This window comes from Anser anser (assembly GCF_964211835.1).
Source record: "Anser anser genome assembly, chromosome: 13".
NCBI lineage: Eukaryota > Metazoa > Chordata > Aves > Anseriformes > Anatidae > Anser > Anser anser.
Genome location: NC_139734.1, coordinates 13,405,231 through 13,426,915, shown reverse-complemented (window position 1 = coordinate 13,426,915; position 21,685 = coordinate 13,405,231). Strand labels below are relative to the sequence as shown.

Sequence of the window (21,685 nt, the reverse complement as noted above, 5' to 3'; positions counted from 1 at the left end):
GGGGCTCCTCGCTGCGGCTCGCCCCGGGCAGCCCCGGCCCCCAGGGCAGCCCCGCCGCCCCTTCTGCCTTCGGGGTGGAGCCCCGCGGGGCCCTCCGCACCCTCCTGCTGCCTCGCTGCCCCTGGACGTGGCGTGGCAGAGGCGTGATGGCGGCAGGCGCTCGGCTTTCTGCTCGTCCGGAACGAGCTGGGAGCAGCTGCACGGGTGCCGTGACACGGGCGCTCCCTTGCACGAGTCCCGTGGGCACGCCGGTGACGGTTCCGTCCCGAGGGCAGCATGGGTGTCACTGCCTGAAAGTGAAGTTAGAGCTCGGCGTTTCGTACCGCGGGCCGGAGTTCAGCGTGTGTGATAAACACCCCCAGGATTCTGAGAAAACCCCGCTCTGACCTATTCTCTCAGCTCGCCGAACGTACCGCAAAGCTAGCAAGTGAAACCGAAATGCGATGGATAATGTAACTCATCCCTCCGCGACGCTGCAGAACGAGTAATGAATTCCCCGAGGTGGTGATGCTGCGGCATACCAATGATCAGCCTCCCCTGCAGCCACCCGGCCCTGGCAGCCACCAAGCCACACGGCTGTCAGCACCTCGCTGTGCTGGGGGCCAGGCTGTGCTCTGAGGGTGCCCTCTGTGCTTCCTGCACCCGTAACCACGCAGGGGCCATCGCAACCCCTCCTGCGGCACTGCAGACCCCATTTCTGCTCCCCGTCCCGGCAGCCCCCTCCGCCCTGCCAGCCTCCTTCCCCTCCCTAGCTGCAGCTCCAACTCCTTTTCCCAGCCCCACGAGACGACCGGGGTCGTTCCGAATGCCCGGTCACTCCAAAGGGCTGGGCAGGAATGGAGGATGTGTTTCGTGCCTACGTGAGCGCTGTGACCTGCAGGCATACCTTGCAGAGTGGCTGACACCAGCGAGCTGATATTGTAAAAATGCCCTTTCAAATCCCCGGGCTCTCTCAGTTTACAGTCATTTCTCCACTCGCTGGCTGGCAGGTTGGGTTGGCTTTGTCTTCTGTAATTACTCAGCAAGGGCTGGAGGTGAGGCTGATGCAGCACAAGGCACCAAGGTGGAGAAACCTGGGGTTCAACAGCCTCTGATTTCCACTCTTCGGGCTCTGAGATTCCCACGGCTGGAAGGAGCTGCCCTCCTGACACATTTCCTCCTCCTGCCCGGGGTAACCACGTTTGTTTCACCCCATCGGGAAGGGACGATGTTGCAGCCAGGTGTCCGAGGAGCACGGCCGAGGGGTTTGGAGCCAAGCCCCACGCACACGCTGGTAAATCACACTGCTGCTCTGGATTTAATCCTGTTTCCCAGAGCTCCCAACGTGGGGTGCGAAGAACCAATTTGATGCTGGGCTGGGAAATGGCATCGCTGCAGGAGGGTGGCTCGCCCTGGCATCGGCCTGGCAGCGACTGCACGCAAGCTTCCCGCACGCGTCCCTTCCCAAGACGTTCATGGGTGTCTCCTGTATGGCGGCTTCGGCTGCTGCTGAGGGGTCTGAGTGTCCGAGGTTCCCTCGCGGTGGGTCTGTGGGAGCCCCTCCCGGCTGACATTTGGCTGCCTGCAGCCTCAGGACTGAGTCATCCCTCGGGACCCGCTACGTGCATTGCCCTTTGAGGCTCGCACCGAAACACGAGTTGTAGACGAAGAGATCTCGAGAGCAGGTCCCGCCGGGCAGGCGCAGGGCTGAGGGGGCTCGCGGAGCGGTGGGGCGACGGGGGACAGACGTATTTGCAGGAAGACGTGCTGCTGGGGCCTGCCGTGGGGCTGGGAGCTCTGCACCGCCGCATTTGCTCTCTTGGCCCCGGCCGGACCCCGCTGCAGCAGCTGCTGAAAGCTCACGGGAGGATTTCTCCTTTCCATTGCCATCCCCGGCCCCCTCCTCCCCTGCCCACCATGGCGATTTGCATCTGCGTGGGCGAACCTCGCGCTGCTCGCCGAGCTAAATCCAGTGAGGTGGAAACTTTTGCGGAACGACCTGCCCCGGGCACGTGGCTGGTGTCGTAGCAGTGTCAGGATGAGGGCTGGGGGACGAGCCGCCCAGACCCTCGCCTCTCAGCCCCCATGGGCTCTCCCCACCACCCCAGCTGGGAGACTTCGTGCAGACAGCGCCGGGGCTGAAAGCCGGCATCTGGAGGCATTTATTTCAGCATCTGCCCCCAGCTCTCCACCCTGCAGGGGCAGGAGGGGAGCTTGGGGCATCTGCCCTGCTCCCACATGTGTGGGTGGTGGTGCGGCGCCGTGCCCACCTCCCCTGGCACCCAGCGTCCCCGCTGGTCCCGAGGGCAGCGGGTGCAGGTGCGTGGGGCCCTTTTGCGGGATGTTTTCACCCCTCCTGCACCAGAAGCCCATTTGTGTCTGTCTCCGGTGCACCCGGGTGCGTTGCAGAGCCCGCACCAGCAGGAGCCCCCCAAAACACCCCCCTCACCTCATCCAGAGGGGGGAAAACCCCGCGTGGGAGGGGCAGGGAGAGCGGGGTGACGCTTGTCACGGGTGGGAGGTGTGTCACCAGCCAAGGGCTTATAGGAGCCCCGGTGAGAGCAGGAACCTCCGTCACAGCAGCCGTAGGAGCAGAGGAGCGCCAGGCGAGGTGAGTGGCTCCGGGTGGCTTCCCTTCTCTCCGTGAGGCACGGGGGGCAGCGGGGCACCGAGGCAGCCAGCCGTCGGGGTGGGAGAGCCGGGGCTGAGCGGGGCGGCTGCCGTGCGGCGAGCCAGGAACGACAAACGCGAGACGCTCGAGCCGTGGTGGTTTTAAAGCGCTGCGAGTCGCAGGCAGCAAACCCGGTGAGCTCCGCTGCCTCCATCCAAACCTGTCAGCTGCTGCCCCTGCTTGCTGGGGACGCGTGGAGGGAGCAGAGAAGTGCGTTAGAAAAGTAGTGTCTGTCACTCAGCATCACGGCAGGTGGGAAGGCGAGGATGACACCGGGACATGCACGAGCTCGCAGGCGCGTGAGGTGCTTCTGCGGTCAGTCCCAGCAAGGCAGGTGCTGGCAAAGGACGTCCAAGCACCCAGCACTGGGTCCCCGGGCAGCATAAGCTCAGCAGGGCTCTGCTGTCCTGTGGCTGGCGTGAGAGCAGCGGTTTGGGGCTGATTTCCCAGCCTAGGAGGGGTGTGGGGGGGCTCTGATCGATCCCCTTAACAATGCCAAGATACCTGTAAGCATCTTGCTGGCATGTGGCCTGAATTCGTGTTTGCTGTACCCATTTTGTTGCTCGTGGGCAATCAGAGAGGTGCTTTACCCCACAGAGGACTGCCGGGCGTTGCTGTTGAGCCCAGCACGCCGCAGGCAAGCCCAGCCAGCAGCCTGGGAGGAGCCGGGACGGGAGCCGCTTAGTGCAGCTGGGGCAGGAGCTGGCTCTGCTTTTCCACCAGGGTTTAAGATCCCCGGTGGATGTTTCCCTACAGGCTGGGGAGAAAGCAGTGCCCGTTCCTGGCCCAGAGCCAGTGATGGACCTGTGCAGGAGCCTGCTTCTAGCTCCCCAGCCCATTTTCCTTTGCATAACAGCCTGGGAGACCATGAGGTCGTGTTTGCAGTGACCTGGGGCACCCAGGTACCGCAGGGGGCTGTAATACCCATACGTCCCGATGCCTGCAAGCCTCCAGCTCATGCCAATGCCCGTTCCCACTCCCATGCATGTTTCATTCCAGGCCCGTGCGCTCGTGATGGACTCTCTGAGCACTGTCCTGCCCACCAGCGAGGTCACCGAGCACAGGCTGGGCAACTCCTGCTCCCAAATCCGAGATGAGTTCCTCTCCGTGACGCTCCCCGTGATGTACTCGCTGATCTTCGTTGTCGGGCTGCTCAGCAACACCCTCGCGCTCTGGGTGTTCTCGTGCAGCGCGCAGCGCAGGACCTCCATCACCGTGTACATGAGGAACCTGGCGCTCTCCGACCTCTTGCTCTCCCTCTGCCTGCCCTTCCGCATCGCCTTTCAGAACAAGAGCGAGCCCCGGATCTTCTGCAACGTGGTCGGGGCCTTCTTCTACCTCAACATGTACGTCAGCATCACGTTCCTCAGCCTGATCAGCCTGGACCGCTACCTGAAGATCATCCGGCCCCTCCAGAAATTCAAGATCCACACCGTGTCCTGTAGCACCGTGGCCTCTGGGTTGGTTTGGTTGGTGCACTTAGCCTTCATGATGCCTTTCTTTTTTGAGACAAGAGAAGAAGGGCCCTGTGACTATAAATGCTTCCACTTCAGGAACAAAAGCACCACAGCAGCAGCCTTTAACATGACCGCAGTAGCGATTTTCTTTATCCTGCTGCTGCTCTTCCTCTACTTTTATGGCAAGATATTTGCCAAGCTCCACAGAGTCTCCTCGGTGAAGGCTCAGCAGCTGAACAAGAAGACCAGCATGAGAGCCATCACCAAGACCTTTGTAGTCCTGATCATCTTCATTGTATGCTTCACCCCCTACCACATCGTCCGCGTCCCTTACATCCTCGCGCAAGTCGAGGCCATTTCTAGCCTGCCCTGGAAGCAGGGCCTCCACCTCGCTAACGAGCTTGTGCTCTGCATCTCAGCCCTCAACAGCTGCCTTGACCCAGTCGTCTTCTTCTTCTTGTCCAGCAGTTTCCGGAGGGCTGTGCTCTGCACCTTCCAGGGCAGGCTGAAGAGAGCTCTCATGAGGAACCAGGGCAGGCTGAACCACAGCAGGTCCGTGACAGAAATATAGGCTTTACAGCGGGGCCGAGGTCCTGGGCATGGGATTTTCTCATCACGGATTTGCTCTGGCTGCTGGTGTTTATGGGACAAGGCTTGCTGGGAAGATGGAGAAAGAAACTGGAACCGCCTCATGTTTCTTCCCCTCACGCCAGCAAGGTTAGAGCTTCCATGGGGGGGAAGCAAAGAGGAAAGGATAACTGGGACCTTACTTTTTCCTGCCCCAGCTCTGCTGGCATAGCTGAAGGACATGTTTCCTAGGAAGAACGAAGCTGGAGATGCCAAAGGAGAAGCAGCGTTGGCCTCGGATCTCCAGCCAGCCCAGGGAAGGGCAGGGGCAGAGCCCTGGGCAGAGACAGGCTCCTTCAGTGGGAGGGAGAGGAAGGAGGGGAATAGGAACCTGCTGTGAGTCTCTATTAATACACATCACCTCCATACCAGAGAAAGCAGAAAAGGGAAGGGGAGGGGAGATGATGCAGTGCAAAAGCATTAGGAAGAGGTGAGGGAGACGCTCATCAGAGCAGTACTTGTGCAGCGGGTGAATGTTTTGCTCCACGACGGAGCCCAGCGGTATGCAGCGCTGGGCTTGTATGACAGGCATGCCAGGAAATGTGCAGACCCTGTAACCCCAAACCACGGCAACGATAACCGTTACTCTCTTGTTACCACAGTCTTTGAAACTCCAGCTCAGCCTCACCTCTCTGGAGATTCAAACAGGTAGCTCCAGGCTTCCTTAGCTCTGTTCCTTTGCCCATTTCACCAGCACGTTCACACAGGGCTGGCAGCCTCACCTGGCCATTGCACAGCACTTGCTTGGCACTTGGGACATGCCAGGGTCATCGCTATAGGAAAGGGTCCAACGGGCAAAGGGGTTCAGCACAGAAGTGCCTGCGGCTTGTCTGAGACCCGAGAGCCCCAAAAGTGAGCTGCTGGCTCTGAGGTCCTCAGCTCCAGCACTGCTAATTTGCAGTGGCTCTGAAAAAGGAACCTGCAAGGGATATGCAAGGTTTCCTGCTTTGATTAGTCTTCAGCATCTGCTCTCTTCCTGCAGAAGAGATACTTCTCTGTATTTTTTCCCTTTTATGTGCTCTCACCTCATTTGTTCACTTATTCTTAGGAGACTGCAGACTTGGAGCAGCAGCCTGCTTCACTCACACTCCAGGTAGCAAAGCCTGGGCCATAAAGAGTCAGGAGGATTTTCATTCAGACTGTGAACTGCTTTAGTAACTGTGGAATTCAAATACTTGAATAATACTTGGGAGAATAAAATGTTTTCTTAAAGACTGAATACTCTGGTCTTTCTGGCCAAGGTGTGAGCAACCCCAAACCTCACTTTAGCTTTGTTGAAGGAGCACCTTAAGAACCAGAGGATGACACTCGCTGTCCTCTTTCGTCTCTGCTACTGAGCACGCTGCGAGCAGGAGGAAGGGATATTTTTTTCTTTAGCAGGGGTGGGGGGAAATACAGAAAGCCAAGCTCTTCCTGTGGAAAGCTGCACATAAATGTCACAAAACTGTTTTCCTTTTCCGATCAGTGCTAACAAGAGTCAAAGCAGAAACGCTGCGTGGTTCGGAAGCCTCAGCATCGCAACGCCAGCGTACGTGTGTGCCACACGGCCTGCAGGAAGGCCCCCCCGCCAGTTTCCTGCAGGCAGCTTCCCCCGATGAAGCCCCATCCCTCGACGCCTCCCTGCAGGAGCAGCAGCACAGGGAGCGGAAACCCTCGCCGAGCACAACGCCAGCATCCCGCGCTGGGGGCAGAGGGCCGGGCGGGCTCAGCGCAGGTTTCCCCCGGGGGGGAACGAGCCGGGTGAGGGTGCAGGAGGGAGATGGGGGCCCCGGGGTCCAGGAGGCAGGAGGAAGCGTGCGGGCTGACAGCGGAGCAGGCGGAAGCCTCCGTTCTGCACTAGAGAAAGCCGCAGGGCTGGCGGTGGCTGCGCTCGCTTCTGAGAGCAGGGGCCCGCCGCCGTATCCTGTTCCCCCCTCGCTGGAGGCAGGCGGGTGGGCCCGAGGTGGGCGGCTGCTGCTCACCCCCTGCCCTTTCGGGGGGCGGCAGGCCGGGCCTGGTGCTCTCCCCCAGGACAAGGATGGGCAGCTGCGGGGATACGGCCGGAGGGCACCCGTGCAGCCCTGACGCGGCGTGCACGGCCCTCACGGGGCTGCTCTTTGAATACGGGGCCTGAAGCAGAGCTCGGGGCCGTTATGTGGGTGCACAGCGCCTGGGGCAAGGCGCGGCCCTCCTGCGGCACGAACAGCGGGCAGCGGGGATCGGGGATCGAACCCACGGCCCTCAGGCACCGGGAGCGGGGATCGAACCCGCGGCCCAGCGGCACGGGGATCGGGGATCGAACCCGCGGCCCTCAGGCACCGGGAGCGGGGATCGAACCCGCGGCCCTAAGGCACCGGGAGCGGGGATCGAACCCGCGCCCCTCGGGGCCGGCCGCGCCCACGCGGTGACCACACCCACCTTAGCCACGCCCCCTCCGCGCGATCCCCAGAGGGCGGGGGGCGCTGCCGCGGGGCAGGCCGGGAACGGGGGGGGGGGGGGATGGCCGCCATGTCGCGTTGGGGGTGAGCGGCGGCGGTGACCGACCCGGGGCGGGTGGAGCCTCGGTAAGGGTTTAGGGAATAAACGCTTGCCGAGGAGCTCGTCGTTGTGCTGTGGTTAATTAGCTGTGGGCAGGCGGCGCGGAGGGGCAGGCAGTAATTAAGTTGCTCATGGGGATTGCGGTGGGTTAAGGCAGCCGGTGGCGCTCGGCGGCTGCCCGCACCCCGCTGCGGGCTGTGCGCGGCTTCCCCGCCGGGGCCGGAGCCTCACAGGCGCCCGGGTTGGCCGCAGTCAGCACGGGGACGCTTAAATGTTGAGCGCAGAGAGCTCCCGGTCACCGCCCGGCAGCTCTGGCCCAAGCCGCTGCCCTCGGTGCCAGCAGGGCGGAATTCTGCTGAGGGCTCATACCTGAGGCTGGGAAGGAGCGGAGCCTCATTTCACCTCTTGCTGCTCTGTTCCAGGTGCCCAGCTGGGGTTAGCTGCCGTGACAGCTGCTGACACCGCAGGGTGTGCGAGCAGGAGCCCAGCTCTGCTTCCCCAGGGAGCCCTCGCCCAGCTGCTGAGCCCCCAGTGCCGCCGCCGGCTTCTTCCCAAAGGGCAGCCCCTCAGCTGCGGCCCAGCCCCGCCGAGCTTTTCACCCCAACGGGCCTGTGGTGGCTGCAGGGCCTGGGCAGCGCCCCTGCTTCCCGCCATGGCCCTGTGCTGTACGCTGAGCATGATGTGTCGGCGCCTTCGCCAGCTGCTGAGCACGCAGTGCGCGCTCCTGAGCAGCCTGCCCGGGCGGGACTGCGGCCTGCTGGCGGAGAAGAGAGCACAAAAGTGGAAAAAGAGAAAGGCTGGAGAGGGCTGCAGCCTGCCAGGCTCCTCCTGGGAAGAGAGGTACGGGTAGTCCGTTTGATGCACAGTTTTGAAAAGTAGCTGGCGCTGGGGAAATCACAGTCCAAAAGCAACTCCAAAAAATCCCAGTAAGGAATAACAACAGCTTACCCAGCTGTGGGGTGAGTTTTCATGAGCTCAGTGAGCGAGAAGTTGTTGGATACTTACAATAGTTTGGGTTATATCTATTTCACCCCATATTCTCTGATTTTCTTGAAAAGGCAGCTTTGACGTGTTTTGGTATCGCTTGACTTGCTTTAGGTACAAATAGCGATGAGTTCCAAGGCTTATCCCTGAACTGCCACTGGAGGGGCTGTAATTCCCTTTCTACTGCGTGTAAACTGCATTTCACCATGGTGTATTTAATCTAGCACAGCACTAGATATAACAGTAGCTGGAAACGTGAGCAGGCAGATGATGCGGGATGGATGCATCAAATGATGAGAAAAGTGTCTTGCCCTTCTAGGGGAAACCTCCAGGGAGACAGAGCTGTTCCTGGCCCCGTCCTCTGAAGGGGACTCAGGAAGACACCAGGGTTACTCAGGACACGCAGGCATTGCTGGCCAGCCTTCTGCCCCAGGCTCAGCGTGTCCTGTGGCTGTGGTTCCTGGTTCCTTCCAGCAACGAGTGTTCTGCTCAGGGAGTTTGGTTGGTCACAGCCAGCTCTGGTGCAGAGCCCGTACCAGAACGCTTGTGCCCGTGTCCAGCAGGCACACTATGCCATAAGGAACGTCTCGTAGCACACAGACATGAGCCTGGTTGTATCAGGAGGCGAGTAGCTCTGGGCACTAGCGCTGGGTTGTGCTTTCCAGGTTAGCAGACGCAGCAACTCCACTGTGGAGACTTCCCTACCAGGAGCAGCTGCAGGTAAGATGTGCTCACGTGGACTTTTCTCTGTTGTGTTGCCCCAGCTGTCCCTTCCATCCCCCTAGAGCCCCTAAGATCTATCCCTTAGTGCTACAGCCTGTTCCAACCCTACTTACTGCTGCTTTCCTTCTTGAGTTATTCTGAAGGACAAAAGGTACTCCGTGGTTCTCCGTGGGTGGTGTATGTGATAACAAGCAGCACAGGGGGTGTGTACTCACACAGTGATGCTGTCCAGTGTAGGACAGCGGGGTAGCTGGGGCTTCAGGGCCTCTGATGGTTCCTTTGGACCAAGAACTTTAGACCTGTGCTTGGTGACCATGGACACAGCTCTTCCTCTTTTTCTTCATTGCTCCAAGCAACTGCAGTGTACAGCATGAAAAGAAAGCATGAAGAGAAAGGCAGAGTTCCTCTAGGGCTGTGTCTCAGTTACAGTATTCATTCCTGCCTCGCGTTGGCTGGGTGATGAACAGCTGCCCACTGCTGTGTGGTCCTGTGAGAGTGTTTCTGGCTTAGGACTCCTCTGCAGGTCAAGTACGAAAACCAGAGGAAGGTTTTACAGACACTGACGTCGCGTCTGCAGGAGCTGGGTGTGGATGTGCAGAAGCCTGGTGAACTCTGCTGTCCTCTCCGTCCTGTAGTCCCCTCAGTGAGTATCTTGTGGGAATCCCGTCAGCTCTGAACCCCCAGCAGTCCCTCATTTGGCTCCCAAAGGCTCTTGATGGGGATTAGTTGGTTCTAGAGAATGTCCCTAGGGCAGGCCCTGTGGCCCTTGCTAGCTTCTGCTTTGCAGTCTGTGACTGCCAGAGAGTGAAACAAACCCGGTGGTTAGGAACCCTTTTTCATGTCCTAGCCCTCCCTGATAAACCTTTCATTGTTAGAGAACATTTTCTTCTTCCCCAAGGTAAAGTTTTGGGATCTCACGCACATACTGGGTTAATGCGCCTTCCACATTTGTGTTTATCTTCTTGTGTTACCAACAGAGCATTCAGACTGGGTTTTGGCTTTCCTCCATTACTTTTTTTTCCTGTAATACCAGGCTTTATTTTTTCTTCTCTCCCTTAGCCCATCACTAACGGCTACCGAAACAAATCTACTTTCTCTGTGAACCAAGGACCAGATGGAAACCCCAAGACTGTGGGATTGTACGTGGGAACTGGCAGAGGTCAGTGCAGACAAGGAACTGGCTGAAGAACCATTGCAGTGTGCTGGGTCCGTGAGCAGTGCTCTGCTGGAACAGCTCCCACCTGAGCTGTGCAGCAGAGTGCCTGAATCCCATGGGATGCCAGCAGAAACACCATTAAGTCTGGACCAGCAGTTTTAAAGCCTCAGTTCATTAGCTTTTTAATAAATGCGAGTTTGTAATTTACTAAATACAGCAGTAAACAAAACAGCTGTGGTAGCAGCCCCTTGGAGATTTATCTTCTTTTTAATTATGCCGTTCCTACATTTTCAGCATGCTCCAGAAGCCTGTGCTGACCAGGGAGAGAGTGGGTGTTCGTGCGCTTCTATAGGCAGCAGAGCAATGCACGAGCACTTGGGAACGCCTGAGGCAGTTTGGGTTTGTGCAGCGCATGCATTAGCTGCGTGCTCCTTGCAAGCTGTTCAGTGCTGAGCTGGTTCTCGTTGAGAATAGGTTTTTCTGCTCGGCATCCATAGCAAGAGGTACCGGGGTGCTCAGTGTGCTTTCCTCATAGAAAAAGTAATTCCAAGGATGCATTTTACCTCTGCAAGCAGAAGTTCAAGATATAAACTGAAGGGACAAATACAGTCTTCCTGGCAACCAGCAATTGCTTCATTGCTTGAAGCTCAAACCATAATTCTCCAGTTACAAACCCAGCTTGCTCTGTTCCTGCTCCCTTAGTTTAAGAGCAGTGCAGTGGCTCTCTTTGAGAGTTGCTAGAGGACATTTAAAAAACAAACAAACAAAAACAAACAAACAAAAAAACAACTGGCTGAGCTCCTACCTCTTTGTTAAAGTTAGTGACAGTAATCATTGGCAAGGGAATTCTGACAGGTCCCACAGAATGCAGTTACCTGGAATATAACAGGGGCCAGTAGGGCACTTAAATACCTTTTTTTCGTTTTTCTTTTCATTTTTTTTTGCACAATGGGACAAGTCAGAGGAATGACTTTTCTACAGCTTATCATGTCAGATGCTACACTGGTTTACTGTACCCTGAAACAAAACAATTAAATACCTGTCTCTCTTTCCAGCAAGAAATATTGTCTGTGTGAGAGCTGACCATGTGAAGAATGTACCCCCAAAACACAAGCAGGTAGCCCAGGTATAAAAAAAAAAAAAAAAAAAAGTCCTGTCTGTCTCTTGACTGGGGAATAGAAAGAGTGCCATAACTCGTATTTGGGAGAACATCATATTTGTAGTTATGCTGGGTTTTCAAGCCCGTTTTGATGTTCTGAAAGTTTTCAGGCCTGTCTCTGGCTGATGGACTGATATTTTTTAAAATTTAATGTTGGAACCTCAAAACTGTCCCCAAGGTTGAAGTTAATAGTTAAGTGCTAACTAATTCCTGCAAATCTATTGAAACACACAAAAATCACAACGTTAAATGATCAAAATATTTTTCCAGAACTTGGAAAGAGCTTTTACTTGATATTTAAATGAAATAGGAAAAACCCAATGATACTGGGGGAACAGTTGTCTGTTTGGGGTGCACAGCATCATGCTAAGATGAGGGCAGTATTCCTTATTGTGCTATGGGCTCCTTCTCCCCTCCTCTCAGTGCTATGAGGAGTTCATCCGTCGCTCCCCCCTGGACTCCTGCATTCTCTTCCACGAAGGTGGACACTGGCGAGAGCTCGTGGTACGCACCACCAGCCACGGCCACACCATGGCTATTGTCACCTTCCACCCCCAGAAGCTGGGCCAGGTGAGTGTGCGGAGGACAGGCCCCTAGAACAAGCACGTTGGGTGTCTGGTCCTGCTACTGCCTGACCAGAGATGTCAGCGAAGTGCAGCCTTTCACACAGAAGACTTCAAAGCCCTGTGGCTTTGAAGCCAGCTAATGCTGGCTCACTTCACGTGCATAAAAAGCTAACGCAAGGCAGTTTTGTATTCACAGACCCCTCGACAAATCTGATACTGAGTGAGAGAAGTCAGTGTCAGGGTCCTCCAGCTGACAGGGCATATGGCACAAAAGAAATGATTGTAGTACCTGTCTAAGATCCCCAAAACCCCAGTTCAGCCTTGCACGGGGTTATGATGGTGCCAGGCTATTGGTACACTTTTCATGGGAGCTTGCTGAGTGTATTGTTAGGGAAAAGTGCCTGATCAGATTACCCAAACATTCAGCGTTTCCTTTCTCTCTCTTGACAGGAAGCTCTGGCTACTCAGAAAGCATTGCTTAAGGAGTTCTTCACTTCTGGACCTGGAGCAGGATGTGCCTTGACTTCACTTTACTTCCAAGAGAGGTATATGTCCTGATACTCGTAAAAATTGCACTGTGGTGTGGAGGAAAGGCCATGGGGAAGACTGAAAACAAAGCTTTTTCCTTTTTCTAACCCTCTCTGATGAAATTCAGGTTGCTTCAAGAGAATGACGGATGTTTGGATGTCTCTTGCAGACATGGTTTTAAGATAGTCACACCTTGTGTTTATCGTGAAGCATCTGAAATATTTTAATACGCTATGGTTCTACCTAAAGGGAATTTAGAACCTGGGAAACTACAGGAAAAAACTAAAGTGACTTTCCCAAGACAGTAAGTCATGTTAGTAGCAAAAGTGGGAATATATTCTAGGGCTACTGCCTTACACTAAGTCATTTTAATCCTATTCTAGGTTGTGCAAGGTACAGATTCCTTACAAAGAATCAATATTCTTTCCATCAGGTTAAAATGCGCATTTGAAATAAAAGCAAACAAGCACAGCAGGGATGTCAATGGCAGTCAGCTACCTCTTTGCAAACACTGCCTCCTAACAAGGTCTTTGTTTTATATGTTCTTCCAGCACCATGACACGCTGTTCCCATGAGCAGTCACCCTTCCAGCTCATTTATGGAGAACCACACATCTTTGAAGATTTGCTCGGCCTGAAATTTCGCATCTCTCCAGATGCCTTTTTCCAAGTGAACACGAGTGGAGCAGAAACTCTGTACCAGGCAGTCAGGGAGCTGAGTCAGGCTGACAGAGACACCGTCCTCCTTGATGTCTGCTGTGGGACTGGTGAGCAGTGGCCGTGCAAGCCAGGCTCTGATAGGGCTGGCATTTTGCATGCTGAAAACTATCCCTTCTATATAAATGCTTGTTTTTGTGCATGGAAATACAGATTGTTTTTGCATCTCTGATTTCCAGGCACGATTGGTCTCTCTCTGGCTCGCCATGTGTCCAAGGTTATTGGTATCGAGATAGTGGAGAAGGCAATAGAGGATGCCAGGTGGAATGCAGCATTTAATGGTGAGTTCAAACTCACTGTTGCGGAAAGTTTCAAACTAACTGCTGAAAAACCTGAAGCAAAAGTGAGGGAAGGGTTCCTAACAACTCCATCCACTCAGCAAAGAGTGGTACATCATGTTAGAACTAGCGTCTGAGGCTGTTCTTAGTTCACGTGTTTGCTTTTTGCTTTACAGGAATTTCCAACTGTGAGTTTCACAGTGGAAAGGCAGAGGCTGTGTTACCACAACTGCTGTGCTCATGGGAAGATACCCGACCCCTTGTTGCTGTGGTGAACCCATCCCGAGCTGGCATCCGTAAGAATATGCCATTTATTTTAATCTTGAGAGAGTTTTGAACAAGTTGTGTGGGAACTGTTATGCTGGCTCCAAGCCCTCTGCTTAGTTTGTCTCTAGTTGCTCACGTTGTTGCTGACAGCAGGCAGAACCAGCAGTCTCAGAAGGGGTAAGAAATCCCGCAGTCAGCAAACTTGGCCACAGTGCTGCACCGCACCAGGCTCCCTGTGCACTTGGGGAGAGTCTGGCCTTGCATAAGGCAGAAAGGCCAGCTGTCCTGCTCCTTGTATGTGCTGTGCTCCAGCCCTCTACCCACATTAGCGGCCTCTGCAGGGCTTGCACCAGTGTGTACTGGGAAGTCCCAGTCTGGACCTAGTGACCAGATGCTGTCTCACAAGTGTGCGTGGAGGGTTTTTCGTCTGCCTGACTGAGTGACAATTGTTCCTCTGTTTCCTGGCAGAATTGAGGATGAGAGAGAACTTCTCCCACTGCTCTACCCTGCCAGAATCGGCTGAGGCATTAGCAGTGTGGATCGCATCCCCAGCCTACTAAGACTTCGTGTCTGAGACAGGACATGGCAAAATGCGTAGATTCTCTTTTTCCCTGCAGTTCAGTGCAATTCTGCGATGCTTGCTCGGCAAGAGAATTCGCTGAGGTGTAGATTGTTGGGAAAATGTGATGTCTGTTGCAGATTACAGGGTTGTGCGAGCCATCCGAAACTGCAAGGCCATCCGAAGGCTGCTCTACATCTCCTGCAAGCCAGAGGGCGAAGCCACGAGGAACTTTCTCGAGTGAGCACCCTTCTGTCTTCCTTTCCACTGGTGTTGGTGGCAGATACTATTGTGTTCCCTGAGAACAAGGACAAATAACTGACCTTAGCTCAGGAAAGTTTTTGTTGTGACTGAATTTCAATGAGTTACTTCTGCAGGAGGGATCCAGGTCTAGTCAGTGCATGATCAGAGGTGGTTCATGCTTCTGTTCTACCTTGGGTATACCTGCAAGCTGCACTCACCGGTTCAAGACAGCAGATATTCCTTGGGCTTTATGAGCCAGCAGGATGCTTTTGGGCATCGTTAAGGGGTAGAAAATAATGCTGTTACAACACATCTGCGTTGTGCACAACCCCTCCCCGACAAAACAATGTGTCAGGGTGTGGGATATACTGAGTCCCCTGGGTTCACTGCTGGAAGGTGGGCCCCTAGCCAGCAAGCAAAGTCTGGTATTGGGATTAGTAGTCACCTGCTTAATTAGGTGTTAACCACCTAGTTAAGAGCTTATCTGGGCAGGCCCACTTGGAGATGATAACAGGTAACCGATGAAGGCAGGTGCAAAATTGAGGATTATTTCCTAATGGTATTAAGTGTTTTTTTAGCCTGGTTGGCTTGTGAGAATCAAAGCCTTAAGCCTGCTCACCAACCCTTCAGCTTGCCCACAGTGTTTCCAGGGCTGGTTTGTGATTCCGTATAGATGGTTCTAGATCTCAGTCAGTGTCATCTGCAGATGGATGTTAGCCAAACAGAAGATACCTCCTTAATGCATTCTCTGTGCTATCGTGCTGATGATGACAGTGGGAAGGCTTCTGTTACTGGTCTAAAGGATGCCCTTCAAACACTTTGCTTTCTACAGGCTGTGCTGTCCCCCTGACCCAGGGAAGAAGCTGGTAGGAGAGCCGTTTGCCCCTGTGTTGGCCATACCTTTTGACCTGTTTCCTCATACTGTTCATTGTGAGCTGGTGCTGCTGTTCTCCCGCTGACAAGGAGGCAGGTATGCAAGCTCTGAGAGCTTGGGAAGCAACCTCCTAATGTCCTTAAGGCTGGAGTGGATGTAGTTATGATTTTAATTTATTTTTATACAACTTTCAAGAAATAAATTATTTTCTTTTTGCTCTTGAGTTGCCTAACTATGCTGGTCTGTTTGGAAGCACTCAGATTTCTGGGGTGAAAAGGTTGTCTGTAGCATTTCATCAGCCTTCCCTCCCCTTCTAACCTTTCTGGGGTGCTGATTAAATCTTCATGCTTTGCTGGGAGAATGTTGACTGTGGTGGGGATAGAGGGATATTTCCTGTGTGAACTTCCAGTAATAATACTGAATTGCTGTCAGTCACGTGGATGAGTTGGAGATATTTCTATAAAATGAAATGGCAAAAAAAGAACAGAGAATTCAGTGTCTCTTCTTCCAAAGCCGCCTTCCCGTCCCTGCTAACGCTTGCTGATACCTAAATGTGAATGGCCAAAAATTCAGTGACAAGAAGTTTTCTCATCAGGTTGCTCTGCGATAGCTAAATAAATAAATAATATAAGGTATATTTTTTATGTCATGCTATTCTCATTGGCTGGCAAGCTGTAAACCTCAATGCTGCATGAAATTCTCTCCAGGTCTGCAAAAGATGAAGCTGCTGCAAGCTGGAGGTAGGTCTTGGTCAGCAAAGTTCCTTATTTTGTGAACTCCGGAACTCCACGTTGCTTTAGGGGCTTTTTTTTTTTTTAACCTTTATGTTCTGTTGAAGTTCCACTGAATAAAGGTGAATAAAAGGGCCAAACTCCTGAGGAAACAAGGAGAGCTGCCTGTCCTTAGGTACTCTAGCCTCGTGCATTTTTCACAGACGCTTAACTCGGGTGCTAAGAAGCCCTGAGCTTAGAAGGACGCCAGCCACCAGCAGTCAGTTCGCAGGGCCCGGGGGGCTTAAAGTACGTGGGGCTGGGACGTGGGGGGCTCACGGCAGCGGATGGGTGCTGCTCCAGGGAGGGAGGCGAGGGGGGGATTCCTGAGGGGCACAGGAAGCCTCACCCTTCTCTGAGCGTCCTGCTCGGAGTTACGGGGGGGATGCAGTTTTCCAGCGTGTTTTTTTTGTAGGATCACACCTGGACGGATCTGTGCTAAGCCCGGCCCTGCTTTTACCCAAAGCAGAGGACGCACAGGAGGGGGAAGAGACGGCAGGCTTCGCAGCGGGGGCTGAGGCCGGGCAGGCGCTAGGACCCGGCGGTGCTGGGCGGAGGGGGCCGCGTCCTCCCGGCTGTCACCGGCGCTGCCTCCGCAGCCCCAGCCTTCATCCTCCTCCTCCTCCTCCCCCTCTCCCTCCATGGTCACCCGCTGCCTCCCGCCCGGGCCGGCAGCCGGAGCCAGGAGGCCTCGCTGAGGGGCCGCGTTGCCGGCGGCTCGATGGCGTCCCCGCGGACCGTCACCATCGTCGCCCTCTCGGTGGCCCTGGGGCTCTTCTTCGTCTTCATGGGGACCATCAAGCTGACCCCGCGCCTCAGCAGGGACGCCTACAACGAGATGGTGAGGGCAGCGGGGAGAAGCCTCCAGCCGCGGGGGTCGGCGCTGTGAGGTGCCTGGGGGGGCTCGGCCGGAGGGAAGAAGCTGTCGTGAAGGCTCCCGTTATCCCCCCTTGGAAGCCAGCCCCCGCTGAGGGAATAACGGGGTCCTCCTCGCTCCCACCGGCGGCAGGCAGCGAGGGATGCCGCGTCTGGCCCCCCCTCTGGTGATTCTCCTGCCCCCCCTCCCTTCGTGTTATTTACTGCTGCGGTTCTCGGGCCCGTAAGGAACGGGGATGGAAGTTTCCAGCACATTCTGTCCTCTCCCGCCGCTGCACCTGCCCGGCTGCTTTGCCTTGCTCTCAAATGGCATCTGGGTTGCGGTGCCCGCGGGGGTCTGGCGGGGGAGAACCGCTGCAAAATAATCCGGGTGCGAGAGGTGAGGAGGACAAAATGTCCAGAAAACAAAGCTCTTAAGCTTCTGCTACGTGAGCTAAAGAAAAAAGCCCTGAGACTTGAGAAGCATTGCAGAATCCTTGCTCTGTGTAGCACTTTGCGTCTCCGTGCTCCCTGTCTGCTTTGCCAAGACTCAGGCCTACAGGTAGGAACGATTTCCATCTTTTATGGAAAAAAGCAGAGGCACGGCAACATCATTCTTAATACCTGATGTTGTACCGCATCCGTGGCTCATTAGGTTTTTATGCTTTTGCTGTGCTGCATACCAGGGTAGGCTGTAGCATAATGGAGACAGTGAGTGAAAGCTTGATCTTGCCACTCGATAAGTGTTATCTTGCCCCGAGCAAGCAGAGCACCTCTGTTATCTACCCCCAATGCCAAACTTGAAGTGATTTTTTTCATTCAGCAGAAACCATGCACCCTACTTTGTCTATTAAAACACTTGGAACACCAGAGTGCTCTAGGACACGCTACTAGTATGTTTATTTATAAAGCTGTATCTTACACATTTGGCTAAAACTGCTGCTTTCAGGAGAGCTTTTATTCACCGAAGGTCTAAAGTGCATCCTTGCAATGCATATACTTGGTGTAAACATGTCATGGGGTCTTTAGTAGCAAAAATGACAATGCTCTATATTCTTTGACCACCTGTGGTCATCAGCTTTTCTTAGAAGGAAGCAGCAAAATTTACAGAGAAATGGGAAAGTTCCATGTGCCCATAATTACAGGTTTCCAGAATTACATGGGAAGTCAGTCTGCAACCTGATTAGTGCCTGTGAGAGCAGAACAACTCTGTATGTGAGATTCGGTTTCCATTTCCCTCTCCTTGCTTAAGGAACACAAGGGCAAGAATACCTGCAGAGATAATATGCTCAAGTGTAGATGGAAATAATTTCAGACGTTCCAGTAACTAGGAGCTTTGTTAAAATATAAAAGAAAAAGGAAATACTTGGCTGAAAAAGGAAAAAACACCCCCACCAAAAAACCCAAACCCACCTATACTTAATGCTTAAATGCAGGAACTTGAATGTGTGTAAGGACAGGTTTTCTTCCCTGAAACAAGGAGGCAGCTGTGTAAGGAGGCTGTCTTGCAACTTACACTGCTTCTAAATCTAGCATAAACCAGAGGGCAAGGATGTCAAATGTCTACTTGGTTTTTCTGAGGAAAGAAAGGATCATAAAGGTATGTAAGAACAGGAGTAGGGTTGGTAAATCTCAGCTTTGATATATTGTCCCATGCTATGATTGTACTGCACATCAAACCTGGGGTATTCCAAATTGTTCTGAGGTGGAAAGAGACTTCTGTTTCTACCTTCTGTGCCTTGGCTTTGCAAGGACTAGGTGTATTATTTAATTATAAAGGGCATGCTACTCTTAGAGAGGAACTTTATTATTATTATTTTAACAACGTTGTTCTGCATTGTTAATTTTAGAGAGGAAAAGATATACTTGATCCTAGCTCAAAAGATGGGTGCTAGGTTGCAGAACTGTCTTCCAGCTAGGAGACAATAGCTTGTAAAGGGGGAATTGCAGGTTGGTGTTGTGTTAATATCCCTCCAACAGCAGCTTTAGGAGTACAGATTGGGTATCATGCCGGAGGGGTCTATGATGTTTGAAGTGATCTTCGTGACATATTGCATGTTTATTGGTTTCAGTGAAAGTAACCTTTGCCTTCTTGCATCATGGTATTCTCTGCTATTACTGCTTGATTTCAGAAACGAGCCTACAAAAGCTACGTGCGGGCCCTTCCCATGCTGAAGAAGATGGGAGTCAGCTCCATCCTTCTCCGCAAGAGCATTGGTGCCCTAGAAGTGGCATGTGGCATTGTCATGACACTGGTGCCTGGTCGCCCCAAAGACGTGGCCAACTTTCTGCTCCTCCTCCTTGTGCTGGCCGTGCTCTTCTTCCACCAGCTAGTGGGGGATCCACTCAAGCGTTACGCCCACGCCCTGGTCTTTGGGATCCTGCTTACCTGTCGTCTGCTGATCGCCCGCCAGCCTGAGGAGCAGCCCCCAGAAAAGAGGATCCTGTCGATAAATGGGGATGAGCAGCCACTCATCCATGAGGCGGCTCCTGAGAAAGGCAAAGTGAAGGTATCCTAGTTGAGTGCGTTTGAGGAATACGGACCCTCGAGGCAGCTCTCTCCAAAAGCACCCAGAGAATTTGGTGTTTTATTTTGTTGTTTTGTTTTTATTTAACTATTTATATTTTTTGGCTGTCTAAATAAAGTTTCATGTGGGGTCTGAGAGACACGTGGTATGTCTACACTGTAGTCTTGCTTTTGCTGCTTCCCTGTAACGTAGGAAAACGTGAGCTAGCTTTAAACAGGACGGTTTGGAGGCAGATAGCACCTGGCTGGAGTAGCACTGGTCTCCTCAGCAGGAGCTGCAAAAACAGAGTGTGGGCAAAGACTTGGGCAGTTTGTCACGTTAGCTCGGCACTCTTGCAGCGGGGGGATTAGTCCCTGAGCACGAGACCCACATCCGTAAGGCAGTTTAACCCCAGCCTGGATGCACTTCTGCTGCACTGCAGCCTCTGCAACAGCTGCTGGGTAGAACATAACCAGAGTGACCTTCTGCAGCCCACCTCCTAGAGCTACCCCAGCCACAAATCTACGTTTTCTTTTGTGTAGTCAGGCGAAGAAAGGCCCCTACTGAGCATAGTACTACTTGTATTTGAGGGAGGGGTCCCTTAGCTGTTGCTGCCTCTGTGACCAGTCTGTTTTGTGGACTGGTTATGCAGGGAAAACGTGTGATACACTACTTGCATCTTCCTGGATTACAAGTTGTGCAGAGGCTCTAAAACTGGGACAAAGGCCTGCTAATGCTAACTTTTTCCATTTTGCTTGAGGCAGTGGTATCTCTTTACCCCTCAGCAGAGAGTAAGGATCCCTGCTGAGGGGATGGGAAGCAGAACTGCCTGAAGAATTGTTTTTAGCCTGGTAACGAACCCCCAGATTTCAAAATAGTTGTCTGCTGCTGGCAAAAAGCATCACACTACCTCTTTTCTTTCAAGAAAAAAAATAATCCTTTTTCACAACTACTGCAAATTCATGGAATCATTGGTTATTGCTAATGATGAAGGTTTGAACCTGTCCAGGTACCTCATGGTGCATCTCCCATACAGCTTCAGTGAGCTGGGGGAAGTCCTCTCACAAGAGCCTGAATCCCTGTGTTGTATCTGAAATCTTATGAAGTGTCACGAGAAGCGTGTTTTACCTCTGAGTTCTGTTTGTTTTTCTTGATGTTTGTCTGTTTTGAGTTTTTCCTTATTTTCTTAACTATTCATGAAAATAAACTTTTTGAAATTTGGAGAAAAATGTTGTGATAGAAACAAATTTCTTTTTTTTGAGACACATCTGAAAATGTTTTTTTTTCTGTGCTCAAATACTGCATCTAAAGCAGGCAGAATCACATTAGAGGAATTTCAGAGGAAGAAGAGAAAGACAAGGTGATGTAGGATGGAAGCCATCTGAACAATACCAGGCCACACAGTGATAACTCCAAGCATTTGAAAATTTTCACAAAACAGTCTCAGATAAATTTTTGCTTCAGTACAATGTGGTGACGAGATAAGATACTAAAACCTCAGTAAGATGTCAGTACTGTATCACTACAAAAAATGATGATAGATACTCACATGCAGTATATCCAGTTCTGATACTGTAGTTTTCTTAAGTATTCTGCTAAAATGTAGCCCCAAATATATACATTCTGCAAAATCCTCCTGAAGCCCCAGGGAGTGGCTGATTGTCCTGGACAGAGAAAACTACCAACAGGCCATCTTCATTAGACAATCCCTAGTCTTTAGAGACTACCTCAAGGTCATCCCAAATGTATATTCAATTTGCTTTACTTCCTCAAAGGCACTTCTTCTGCCATGCCTAGACTGAAGTTGTTAATCACTTTTTAGTTCAAAAACAGATAAAAATACCACCAACTCTAAACCATGCCAGGATGCATGCTCTCCTGCACAAAGTCCTCACAACTGTATCGTAGCAACTTTTTGGCCAGCTACCATTCCCACGTGCATCTCATCTCCAACTCCGTAAACTTTTGGAAACAAGCATTTGTCTTTCGTACTGTTCTTTACCAGAAGTTGTATAGGCGCCATATAATAAATGTAGAATATTCGGTGCAGCAAAGATTATCCCTGTAAGCACTTCAGCTGCAGACTGTATGTGAATTCTGAGGAACGTCCCCGTATCCACCTTCCTTCATCGCAGCAGTACGGATTACTGCCCACAGCGGCAGCTACATTGTGCATCCAATACAAGAATTCTGTATCATGTTATGTTTATGTATTATTATATGTAGATATATATCTGTATCGGGTTGAC

The 21,685-nt window shown here is 52.8% G+C and overlaps 2 protein-coding genes across 6 annotated transcripts; both read left to right on the top strand.

The window, feature by feature from the left end:
* Positions 1-391: 391 nt before the first annotated feature.
* Positions 392-16,588, top strand: TRMT2B (tRNA methyltransferase 2 homolog B). Of its 5 annotated transcripts, XM_083797865.1 has the most exons (15): positions 7,180-7,277; positions 7,674-8,091; positions 8,901-8,955; positions 9,482-9,601; positions 10,018-10,117; positions 11,170-11,240; positions 11,697-11,843; positions 12,290-12,384; positions 12,919-13,133; positions 13,263-13,364; positions 13,538-13,657; positions 14,328-14,427; positions 15,263-15,400; positions 16,012-16,044; positions 16,490-16,588. In XM_083797865.1, exons 2-13 carry the CDS (start codon positions 7,904-7,906, stop codon positions 15,387-15,389), a joined length of 1,440 nt encoding a protein of 479 aa, XP_083653991.1. In that variant the 5' UTR covers positions 7,180-7,277; positions 7,674-7,903; the 3' UTR covers positions 15,390-15,400; positions 16,012-16,044; positions 16,490-16,588. The 5 variants fall into 5 exon arrangements, 4 of the variants coding, with proteins under 4 accessions (XP_083653993.1, XP_083653991.1, XP_083653990.1 ...); XM_083797864.1 differs by lacking the exons at positions 16,012-16,044; positions 16,490-16,588 and having other exon boundaries at positions 15,263-15,524; XM_083797866.1 differs by lacking the exons at positions 7,180-7,277; positions 16,012-16,044; positions 16,490-16,588 and adding an exon at positions 7,312-7,367 and having other exon boundaries at positions 15,263-15,524.
* Positions 16,589-16,779: 191 nt separating this feature from the next.
* On the top strand, positions 16,780-20,665 carry TMEM35A (transmembrane protein 35A). The gene is made up of 2 exons (XM_083797878.1): positions 16,780-16,915; positions 19,062-20,665. Exons 1-2 carry the CDS (start codon positions 16,796-16,798, stop codon positions 19,446-19,448), a joined length of 507 nt encoding a protein of 168 aa, XP_083654004.1. The 5' UTR covers positions 16,780-16,795; the 3' UTR covers positions 19,449-20,665.
* The last annotated feature ends 1,020 nt before the right edge of the window (positions 20,666-21,685 follow it).

Coding starts and splice junctions, on each gene's coding strand:
- TRMT2B (XM_083797865.1), top strand. CDS start 7,904: ATGGCCCTGTGCTGTACGCTGAGCATGATGTGTCGGCGCCTTCGCCAG. Junction 8,092..8,900: donor GGCTCCTCCTGGGAAGAGAG/GTACGGGTAGTC, acceptor TGTGCTTTCCAG/GTTAGCAGACGCAGCAACTC. Junction 11,844..12,289: donor ACCCCCAGAAGCTGGGCCAG/GTGAGTGTGCGG, acceptor CTCTCTTGACAG/GAAGCTCTGGCTACTCAGAA.
- TMEM35A (XM_083797878.1), top strand. CDS start 16,796: ATGGCGTCCCCGCGGACCGTCACCATCGTCGCCCTCTCGGTGGCCCTG. Junction 16,916..19,061: donor GGGACGCCTACAACGAGATG/GTGAGGGCAGCG, acceptor GCTTGATTTCAG/AAACGAGCCTACAAAAGCTA.